Here is an 11,974-nt window from a genome sequence, read left to right on the forward strand (position 1 = left end):
GCTGATTTGCCTTAATTATTCTGCACAGGTACAGATCAAAGCCACCTGTGCCCTTATAAAACATCTGCTTTGTCACAGTAGGTCTTAAATATTCAGTGTGGGGGGAGTAGTGACCCAGGCCGACACCAGGCGGCAGACTGAAACCACAGGACAGATACTGGGAGCATGAAGGATAAGTAGGGGAGACTGGGGACAGTTGCAACACTTTTTACATTTTTCTCAGTTACTTGGAAACTATTTGAACTACACTCACCAAACTTACATAGATTAAACATACATGTGTCAGCTAAATGGTTACATATGACACATCAATCACAATATTCATTTGAATGGAAGAATCCAGACGTTGCAACTGACCCCAAACGTGGGGCAGTTGCAACACGGATAAGGGACGGTTGCAACATATTAAACACACATTAAATTTCACTAATTAATTTTAGATGTTTGTTATTGTCTTACAATAATACTATAGTATTATTTAGTTATTTAGTAATATTTATCAGAGGACAGTTGGAGTTTTGTTTTGTGTAGAACATATGCCTTGAGTCAATGTGCAGAGGTTAACAGTGGTAATAAAACTCAATAGCTCAGTGTGAGACAAGAAGAATTGAACTATTTGCAATAAAAAAAACTTTTATAAACATGTACTCTACTTTTGGATGATTTATTCACTGTATGACATCAAATAAATTAACTTTTCTCCAATTTTCATAGGAAAATATACTATGTGGCTACTTTTGTCCCATAGAACAAGATACCACTAGGCTATTGCAGATTTCATTATAAGAAGTTATCTGGGGAATTGTTTTGTTTATCTTAAGCGTCTCTCATTGTTTAATATAATTGGCTGTTCTGTTCATCATGAGGAATAAACGTGCCTATTTTGTTCCTATTTTAATAAAAAATGTTCCATTTTATACATTTGCATTTGCATAAGTGCTTCCATATTCAAATGGCAGTTGTTGCAACCGTCCATGACAAAACATCATGTAGACACAATGACACTGACACATGCTGACCATGTCATTTGATAGTCAACAAAACAGTGGTTTTATTGACTATCAAACTAGGTTGGATTAATTCTCTTAGAAGATCAGTATGACAAAAATACAGCTCAAGAAAAAGCTACTTTCATACCCTTAAAACAACTTTGTCTCAGTACAAGCAGGAGCAGATGCTGAATATGCCTTCTCTATTCTTGGTGGGTAGAGGGTCTAACTGTGAATGTGCAGTGTGAGTGTCGTCACTCTAGCATGTTTCTGATTGGAGAAATAAGGCTTGCTGCAATCGTCCCTTGTTGCAACTGTCCCCAGTCTCCCCTAACTGACACACACATACAGACACAGTGTGTGTTTGAGCTGTCTGTCGTCTATTTACATATTTTGTCCCTGGTGACAAACACACAGCTGGAGTTCCCTGTGCACACGCACACACACACAAGATCTATTTCTGTCCTCATCCCTCTACCTACTCACCCACTGTACCATGAGTCAGTCATTCTGTGCTACTTCAGTTTTAACTGTTATTTGAACCCACTGTGAAGTGAACTGCACAAAAACAAATAGAAACTGTTCTCAGAAATAGAAACAAACATCATTGAGCATTCCCATCATGCACTGTGGCATGTGTAACAGGTGAGGTCCTACTGTTAGCGGTTAATGTGATGTGATTTTATCATTGGGACCTCAGAGCTGTAGAGCACAAGAGCCTCAGATCTTCAGAGCTTCAGACCTTCATGGCCACAGAACGTCAGAGCTTCGCAGACATGAAGTTAAAGATGTCTGGGGTTAAAGCATCAGGGGGGTTAGGTATACAGAGCTTCACACAATCTCCTCCAGGTGTCACTACAGGGTAGCAAGAGCCCAATAGATAGATAGAAAGATAGATCCTGTAGCTTGCGTATACATCTAAAACTAGCAAAACTCAAAACAAACAGCACCAATTTCTTTTCTAATTCCCCCATCAGCAACTATCACACCAATCATAGCCATTATGTTGCATCTTGCGCAAGGCTATATACCAATATATTGCACATTCCCCCCCATAAATTCTCACACACCCCACTCATACACACATACACAGGGAAGATGGGGGGCAGCATACCAATTATTTTTCAGAATTTTTTTTTCAGCTTTTGGAGTTGGGATTTAAAGGAATAGTTCACCAAAAAATGAAATTCAGTCATTATTGACTCACCCTCATGCTGATGAATACTCTGGAGTAGTTTTTTATTCCTCAAAGTGCATCTGGAGACCCGGGAGGAGGATTCGTAGTCCAATGAAATTCTTATATGAGAGTCAATAGCGCGGTGCTTTTGACTCTCATATAAGGATTTCGTTGGACTTTCGTTGGAGCATGAGGGTGAATTTCATTTTTTGGTGAACTAGTCCTTTAAGTTTACCAGACAGGTTGCCAAACCATGTAATTATGATGTCATAGTGAAGACCAGCCTCAATGATTGCCCTGTAACAATAATATTTAAAAGGCATTCTACCAAATACTTTTCAGGTGTATGTGAACTTCTTCTTGACTGAAAATAATAAAAATCTAAAAAAAAAAAAATCTCTTTGTAATTATTCAGACATTTTACAAATAAATGTGAATAAAAAATAAATGTGGGGATCCTAATCACTATGTAAGAAACTAAGTGGCTGTTTCTTCAGAGAGCTTATTTTTTGGAGTAATGGTTCCTACAATATGTGTATTTAATGTGAAAATAAGGGGGGGGGGGGGGGGTCTTTCATTAAGGAATGTGTGGTATCATTATAGATGGGTTCACTTCCATTGGTCACAGGTTATCCAGCAGGATGTGAGGGAGTTTGTTATTAGATGCTGAGCTACAGTCCAAAAACATGAGTCTAGAAACTGCAGGTTCTTCAACAGAAGCAGGTTATTGTAGAGCATCATCAAATCTGTGATGGATGGATTCTCACACAGAGCTGGACTCACTCACCATTTCCCTGTCACATCCCTCCAAGTCCATCAGGTACCAGAGCTAATCACAGCTCCAGGCTGTTGCCGTGACGCTGCCCACACCCTGGAGGATGGGAACTGAATTATTTACACCACTGAACCCTGAACACTTTTACTTAAAGACCGGAGTACTTGATCTTAAAAATGCTTTTAAAAAGTTGTCTTAGTTTTTATATCTGTTTGCAGAAACAAGCTCCTGAATGAACTGACTGAGTCTGACAGGTAAACTCTCTCTGACAGCTGAACTGAACTAACTCTGAGTAACTCTTCCCTTCCACAGAGCAATGTCACAGTCTCTCTCTCTCCTCCTCCTCCTCCTCCTCCTCCCTGGAGACCATGGCACTGAGCTGATGCAGCTCCATACAGAACAGCAGCACTGCTCTCTCGGCACCAGGCCCTTCTTCTGTTCTCAAGCAGCCTGTCGGGTTCTTCTATCAAACAACATCCATCAGTGAAATGTGGCTTTACCTTGTGTTTTTGTCAGCACTGGGAGGAGGAGGAGGAGGAGGAGGAGGAATAGGAGGCTACAGATGACACATAACTACTTCCATCGCAGTCTTGTGTCTCTATGTGACAGATTCACTATAGACTAAAAGTAGAAGCTCAGATGGTGGAATGAGAACATTTCAAGATCTAAAAGCCATGCATGATGTAACAAATCTAGACTGATTTTTGCATTTTACAAATACGGGACTATGATACAGTGTGGAGAAAACACCAAGTAACAGCAGCACATTTCATCTACTCACCCTCATGTCGACTAAGGGCTGGGAGAAGTTTCAGAGTCCTCCGTGCCTTCTCTGAGTTACAGCGGGGCTCCGTGGAGCACTGCATGTCCATATGATGGTTGCGAACAGAGCTCACTTTTCTTCGTCCAAAAAGACACACCAGAAACATCCAAATACCTCCATAGTGCTCGTCTGTAATGTCCCTCTTGTATTGAAGCCCCAACATGAGAAATTGTTCCGAAAAAAATTAAATAAGTATATGTTTTAAGCTAGTTTGTAGCGGAAGCTCCCAGCACTGCTCTTCCTGGTCCGTCCAAATCTTGCGCGATTTGCATTGACACCCAGTTCACGGCTCTGCAAATCGCGCGAGATTCCAGCAGAGCAACACTGGATGAACTATGGAGGTATTTGGATGTTTTTTGGTGTGTCTTTTTGGGCGAAGAAAAGCGAGCTCCGTTCGCAACCGTCATATGGACATGCAGTGCTGCACGGAGCCCCGCTGTAACTCAGAGAAGGCACGGAGGACCCTGAAACTTTTCCCAGCCCTTAGTCGACATGAGGGTGAGTAGATAATGGGTGAAATTTGAATTTTGGGTGAACTATCCCTTTAAACACATTCACAGCACTCCTCATTACCCGACTTCCTGCTCATGCGTCTCATCCTGAAAACACTGTTCATCTCACAGTATGGGGTTAGGGTTGGGGTTAGGGTGGGACACGTCCTCTGTCGTCACCGTCAGGGGACCTGTCGGCTGATTAATGACACATGCTGAATATATAATCCTCCACCATGAAACCAGAGTGGTATTTGGTATTTGCTGACACCCCATTGTGTAACCTCCCTTCTCCTCCAGATGGCTTGATAACTAATCTGTCCAGGGGTCAAAGCTCGTAAGCTGGCTCAGATATGAAACCACTGGGTGCTCCGCAGCATGAATACTTCTATTCCCTCTCAGGGAAATGGCTGCTCGTGTACGTACATGTAGGTATAAATGCTGCTGGCGGTACGGATTACATTATAGAGGAGGTCTCTGTGTTGCACTAAACTGACAGTTTGTTAGTTGCACACTGACAGAACTACACTGATCTGGAACAAAACCTTCATAATGTTCCTTTATGTGGTTGAGTGTTGTTTCTGGGGTTGTTACACGGGATAAATGACATAAACTAATGTAACTAAGCACTTTGACTTCTCTCTACAAATAAATTGTGGGTATAACTTCCATTCTTCCACTGAATCACCAGAGTTAGTTACTGTACAGGTATCCTCCCTCTCTCACAAAGATGAGAGGATGACAGTTTAACGATAGCTAACATGTTCTATTCATGGCTAATAATTATAGACTGACTCTGTGGCTTAAACAGTGGAAGCCCATTAGAACCAGACAACAACATTTAGAGATATCCCCTGACATGCAGGCAATAGCTGCGGCACACATCATCAGAGGTTGAGGGGCAACAGCAGTGCTCTGTATGGTGTCTTTATGGAAGATCAAAGGGGTTAATAGTTGTCATGGCCTAATGTGGCAATCACGGGGCATGGGGGGGGGGGGCTCCTTTTACCCTTAAAGGCCCCAAAACATTTAACTAATTTAGTTTGCCTCCACTGATGGTGTGACTCTGGGTTAAACGAAAGACGGAAGACAGATCTGAAAGAACTGACTTGACCTGAAGTGTTTTCAGGGTGTGACTGTGACAGCTCGGAAGCGAAACTGTGGCTTCTCTTTAATCTCTGGTATTCTCAATGAGATGACGTCACACCCATGATTTACATGAGAGATGAGTCAGCCCTCAGGATTATTCACACATAAGTCAACATTCTTAATATTTGAACAGTTTGTTTAATCTTCTCTTGTAGCTTTATGGATTCAGATATTTTAAATTACAGACTGATGTTTGACTCCATCTCTTCTAAAAGCCACTGACCATCGGGGCTTTGAACAGCCCTGTGCAGAGTGAGAGCAGCATTTCACAGCTCTGTGCAGTGAGGAGGGAAAAATAACAATAATAATGTGGAATGACTTCAGTGAAAAATCAGCATGAGTCATGCTAAAACATCTCAGCTCATTAACAGGGTTTCCTTCAGGTTCCAGACACAGACTCACTTCCAGAGCAGCTTCCTCCACAGCCAAAGTGCTGGACAACAACAACAAAGCTGGTGATTGTGGGACTGTTGTTCCACCACCCGCAGCCAAATCTAACACAGCGAGAGAGGGTGTAACTCTGGGAACATGGACTTGTTGTTGAATGAATAGCAATGAAACCTGGTACAAACTGAAACACACCTGAACCTCAGTCACACATTTCCTGCTCCAGTGGCCTTGGTGTGTCTCCAAGGCCCCTACGGTGTGTTTAGTTTGAAGTCCAGTCATCTATCACACCAGCGCCTTGGTGGTGGGAGGGTTCATCTTTTGCCCCTGCTGAGACTCAATCTGGAGGTTGGAAAGGGAAGAGATCTGCATGGTGCCTTCAGGGTCCTGCAGTCCTCCAGATCTGTCCTGTCGTCTACATTTTACAACGGATGTTAATGACACTAAGACATGGCTTTGAGTTACACATCAATCTCATATTGTGCTACACAACAAGTAATGCCATATGAATGCATATGGGGGCCATCGGCTGTTCTTCAGCTATACTGTGAATACAGAGGCCAGGATGACTTTAAATGAGTGGCAGCACCCTCTCTCTGTTCTAAATGCTCACATTATATTATGATTGACACAATCAAAAGCAAAACGGAGAAAATATACCATTAATAATAATAAAAAACTTTGACTTCTTGTCATGTTTATTTATTGTAATTACACATTTTGTTCAATATCACTTCAGTTTTGAATGGTAACACTTCACTCCTTGTGTTTGAGAGTAAAACAGAGAGAGATGTTTGCAGAGATAACAGTGACACCATTTAGCTAATACTAAGGTGCTTTTCTCTATTAAGATTTTGAACACAGAGAACAGACAGACATGTCATATACAGTATGTTATAACTGTCTCCAGTCTCCCTAGTCTGAAGGACATTTATTTATTTAAATTCTGTTCGGTTTCTATTTTCATGACATATGAGGAGCTTGGACAACAGACTCTCTAAATGAATTATTATTGATTCAGACCAATCATATACGCCACTAAAATGATATTGACTCCCTTGCTGTTCCAACCACAGAGCCTGTAAGCAGCTCTCCTATAAATATTCACAGACATCAATTGCGGTGCTTCAGTAGGTTTTTGAGTCAGGGGATACTGTTGTGTGGGTTTCTCTCTAAAGAACAGCCTGTCTCCTCCTCTTCTCTGTGCTGCCACCTCCCTCCTGGCTGTATAATTCATGTGGCATTGTGTTTATTGTGCAAACTCACAGTGCGGAAGTCCATGTTAGATAAGAACAGGCTGTGGTGTCGCCTTCAACCTGACAGGGAAGAGATTAAGCCGTGCAGTGCACAGCTGCTGAGAGAGAGCAATCAGGATCAGTTCAGTCACAGTCTACAGATCTTATAATGAACGGGGTTTTCACAGAAGAATGACAACGTTTACATACCTGGCTATTATGAGATTACCCACGCAAAACTCGTGTCATGTCCCTGTATCAAGAGTGATGATGCATATTATTACATCCTTTGGATATGAAAATATAAGTTTGTGACATACAGAAAATCAATCCACATACTATAGCCTATGGAATATACCTGTATTATGATCCTGTATACAGTGTAAAATATAGCAACTATACTGTTAATATATTGAGTCTATTATAGCATATAGTTTACATATGCAAATAAAACTGCAAATGTACAAAAGATTATCTATATGTTTGTACAGGCTACTGTATGTTTTTCTTTTTAATTTCCAGGTCTCAGAATAAACCCAATGTTTATAATGTCAACATACATGACACAAATAGCCTATTTTGTGTAATATACATCAGTATAAACATAAACCTAAACAGATTTGTATTGCTGGATTTATGTTTCAACCCAAGGAATTGTTCCGATTTTTAATAAGTTCTATTTGTAATATGCAATATATGTTAATGAACTATTTCATCTGCGTGTGGGTATACCCGCTATGTGCTGGACAGAGTGGTACAGACAGGTCTCAGTCTCAGCTGGCTCGAGGAACATCAAAATGTCAGTGAGGAGCAGGGGAACATGTCCAGTGACAGGTGTGTCCCTCCGCCATCGTGACCATCCAGCTCCATTTAATTCTGTGATAGGAGGAACAAAACCTCACATGCCTCCACGACAACAATCACAACAACACACACACCATTTAACACTATCATCGACATCTCAACAAACTTGTTCTGCCGGCGGTTTCGTGCATGAGTCATGATGACAGAGAACAACCTCTGAGCAGAACAGCTTCAGGAGAAACGGTCACATAATAGGAAACAGACATGAAGACACTTCTTACTTTTACCCTCAATAATATTAACTTCAGAATATTGTAGCTACTACAACAGCAGGAACTCTGTTTTCCGCAATATAATGGGTTTTTTATCTAAAACCTGCTCCAACAAAATAGTCCCAAGCACATGAAAAGCAAAGCACTACCGTAAATAGAACCCTGCGGGTCATTGAGCCCGGAGTTGTCCAATCACAGCGGCGAATGGAGTGGCTGTTGATGACGTAGTTGCGTGTAGTCAATAGAAACGCATCACTGGATGTTGACCTCTGCGAGCCGCATCACCACCTCCTCCATGTCCGTGGCGGAGGAGTACTATAAAAACAAACCACTCCGGATTTAAAGGGTAGAGTTGTAAAAACTCCCAGGCAGTGGGGTGAGAGCTTGGTCTCCTGCCAGTTAGGACTTCAACTGAACCCCACAGAGGAAAAAAAGAAAAGAAAACACGCCTGGAGCAACAACAGAAACACGGCATCGACCACACCGGGTTTATATCATCTCCGTGGGAACACTAAAGGCAGTTGGGTGTTGGAGCCAGCGGACTGAGGCTGCTGTGGGAAGACCGACTGTAAAATTTCCATGTAAGTCAATAATAACATAACGTCGCCATTACATTCGTCGAAGGGAAGCGACATTTAATTTCAAGATATCTTCCAGTGAACGTGTTATTTATTGAACGTCGGTGTTGCAGTCAGTCGACGGAATCGGACTGTAGTTAGCCACCTAGCTAATAAAATGCTACGTAGCCACTGCGAGCTGGTTACTGAGAACCAATTAATATGCACAATGCCGTTGACACCCTTCGCGATGTTAGCCTGCAAATGCTAATCTTGTTAGGAGCTCGGTTGTAACCAGAGAGTGAATCGTTGTTTTATTAGCGAGTCGTCATGTCGTCAAGTAGCTAAGCTGGAGCGGTTTGTGGCCGTGGTTAGACTTTGAATGGCGGTTATGTAACAGCAGGCTGGTATGTGTTGTCACCGCCGGTGCTGAGGAAAACACTAGAACGGCCTGTGTTTTAAAACCATCATTAAACCCACTGTGAGATCTGCCTCGACATGTCCCTGTGCCAAAAATCTTGCGACTATAGACAGCTCCCCCACCCCCACCACCACCACACATACACATAACACATACCCACACCCACATCACGGACTTCGCAGAGGTCAACTGTGGCTTCGTTTATATGTCACATTAGACCGCAGGGGAACACACACTGCTGATACCGTCTTGAGGCCAGTGACCTGTGTTTATTTTTAGCTGTTGATATTGTACAGCTGAGATCCAACCTTATTTTTTTGTGGGGAGGGGGTAATTGAACATTCTCAATACGAATTAGGCTACATGACAATAATGATAATAATGGTGTCTGATTCCATTGTACTGCGTGTCTCTGCCATCTGTCTCAATGTTTTTCTCTGTGTCCCAGCAGGATCCTGACTCTAGATCTGCAGAACGGATATCCTCTCTGGCGACAAGTTCTCAATCTGACCTGTTCCTTCGCATTCATCACTGCTGCCTTGGAGGTTTTTGGAACGCTCAGTAAAAGCAACCCGGTGACCGAAAAAGAATATTTCTTGCCACCGAAGCAGCTATGCAGCTTGAAATTCAAGTAGCACTCAACTTTATTATTTCCTATTTGTACAACAAACTGCCACGACGACGTGTGAATATCTTTGGCGAAGAGCTTGAGAGGCAGCTGAAGAAAAAATATGAAGGCCACTGGTATCTGGATAAGCCATACAAAGGTTCGGGGTACAGGTGCATCCACGTGGGGGAAAAGGTGGACCCAGTGGTGGAGCAGGCAGCCAAAGAGAGCGGACTGGACATCGGAGATGTCCGGAACAACCTCCCTCAGGACCTTAGCGTGTGGATAGACCCGTTTGAGGTTTCTTATCAGATTGGGGAGAAAGGACCGGTAAAGGTGCTATATGTGGACGATAACAATGAGAATGGGTCAGAGCTGGACAAGGAGATCAAGAACAGCTTTAATCCCGAGGCCCAGGTCTTCATGCCAATCAGTGATCCTGTCGGGGCTTCCTCAGAGTCCAGCTCTCCCTCACCCCCATTCGGGCAGTCGGCTGCTGTGAGCCCCTCCTTAATGACGCGCTCCGCCCAGCCCTTAACCTTCACCACTGCCACCTTTGCTGCCACAAAATTCGGATCCACTAAGATGAAGAGTAGTGGCCGTGGTGGTAACAACAACAACAACAACGGTGGCAGTAGCAACAAGGCGGCCCGCACCTCCCCCACTAATAACCTGGGTCTGAATGTCAACACCCTACTGAAGCAGAAAGCCATCTCCACATCCATGCACTCGCTGTACGGGCTGGGTCTGGGACAGCAGCAGCAGCAGCAGAAAGCCTCTGCATTGTCCCCTAATGCCAAGGAGTTTGTGTTCCCCAGCCTCCAGGCCCAGGCCAGCCCCGGGTCCATGTTCCCTGGGGAAGGCTCCCTGGGACTGGGCCACTTGCAGTACAACAATGCCTTTGACATGTTCACAGCCTACGGAAGCCTCAATGACAAGTCTCTAATGGATGGTCTTAACTTCAGTCTGAGCAACATGCAGTATTCTAACCAGCAATTCCAGCCAGTGATGGCTAACTAAACTCATCACAATGTTATTTATGAATGATGGTGGCTCAAAGAGAAGGAAAAACAAAACGCACACTTAGAAGAATCTTTTCAAGGATGTAGTGTCTAGTCGGTCCAGAGCATGTACCTAAGGGAGTTCCCACTGTGGCCCCCTTGAGTTTGTTTCTACTCGAAGCTTGTTGTACAAACACATCCAAGCTTGTTACTTCAGTTTGACATGCATCATTGTTTTTCTTTTTCCTTTTGGCAACCAAGCACAATTATTTTTCTTTTTTTTTTTACTATGTTGAGAAAATACAGAAAAGAATACAAGCTTACATTTTTGGCCTCTTACAGTATTTTACAGGTGGTAAGACAAGGCTGATTTTTATGAATTGGCACTACTAAGTGGGTTACTTGGTCTTTTTCTAATTGTATAATTTAATTTAGTACAGAGTTTGTAAGATATCAGAGTATATATTGTTTCTATGACATGGTGTTGCATTTATATCTTTTTTCTACTCCAGTGATCTGTGATGGCTGCAGCAGCTTTTCCTTATTTTCATTTTTTTTGTTCCTTTTTAAAGATAATTGTTGAAGAAATCCATCTTTAAAAAAACATGAAATATTCTGAAGATTGTGTACAGAGTATTCCTTGGTGGAGTTAAAATGTAGGAATATTTGCTTTTTCTGAAAGATGAATTGTATTTTCTGTTAAGAGTTAAAAAGATTTTTGCTATACTACAGACAAAATGTAATCGTATGACTATTTTGTACCTACATTGTGCAATACTTGATAAAGAAAAAATACAGTATAACGAAGTATTTTGAGTCAGTGTCTTACATGTCAAGAGGGACTGAAATAGTTTATATTAAGTTTGTATTAAATGCTTAAAAATGATATGCTTGTCTTTATTTTTTTTAATTTCATATTTGCACCCTGGTCTTTTTAATAAAATAAACAGTTGGACATGATCAGTTGTTGCTTGTTTTGTCACGTGAGCCGGGAACAGATTAGGAGTTTTTGTTTCTGTTTGCTACAGAACAGCTTGTATGTGTTGTTGTGGTCACACATGGGCTGTGTGAAGTGATGAATTAAAGAATAGGCCAAACATTCAGTGGTGTTTAAAAACTGCAGCATTTACAAGAGTGCGAGCCGGCTATGAGGAGGAGATGATGCTGGAGGAATGTGACAAGAACGTTTCCTTGAAGTGTTTTTCCTGCTCTTTTAGCCTGGAGGAGGAGGATGCACCTATTAATTACTCTTCTGTCACTGTATTTATTTGACGATACAAGTTGTC

The 11,974-nt window shown here is 42.2% G+C and overlaps 1 protein-coding gene across 1 annotated transcript; it reads left to right on the top strand.

Moving 5' to 3' along the window:
- The first annotated feature begins 8,442 nt into the window (after positions 1-8,442).
- On the top strand, positions 8,443-11,648 carry tob1b (transducer of ERBB2, 1b). The gene is made up of 2 exons (XM_083994683.1): positions 8,443-8,683; positions 9,532-11,648. Exon 2 carries the CDS (start codon positions 9,694-9,696, stop codon positions 10,705-10,707), a length of 1,014 nt encoding a protein of 337 aa, XP_083850809.1. The 5' UTR covers positions 8,443-8,683; positions 9,532-9,693; the 3' UTR covers positions 10,708-11,648.
- Positions 11,649-11,974: the final 326 nt, after the last annotated feature.

This window comes from Trachurus trachurus (genome assembly GCF_905171665.1).
Source record: "Trachurus trachurus genome assembly, chromosome: 19".
Taxonomy (NCBI): Eukaryota; Metazoa; Chordata; class Actinopteri; order Carangiformes; family Carangidae; genus Trachurus; species Trachurus trachurus.

Bases quoted from the DNA above. Each gene is read 5' to 3' on its own strand.
- tob1b (XM_083994683.1), top strand. From the start codon at position 9,694: ATGCAGCTTGAAATTCAAGTAGCACTCAACTTTATTATTTCCTATTTG.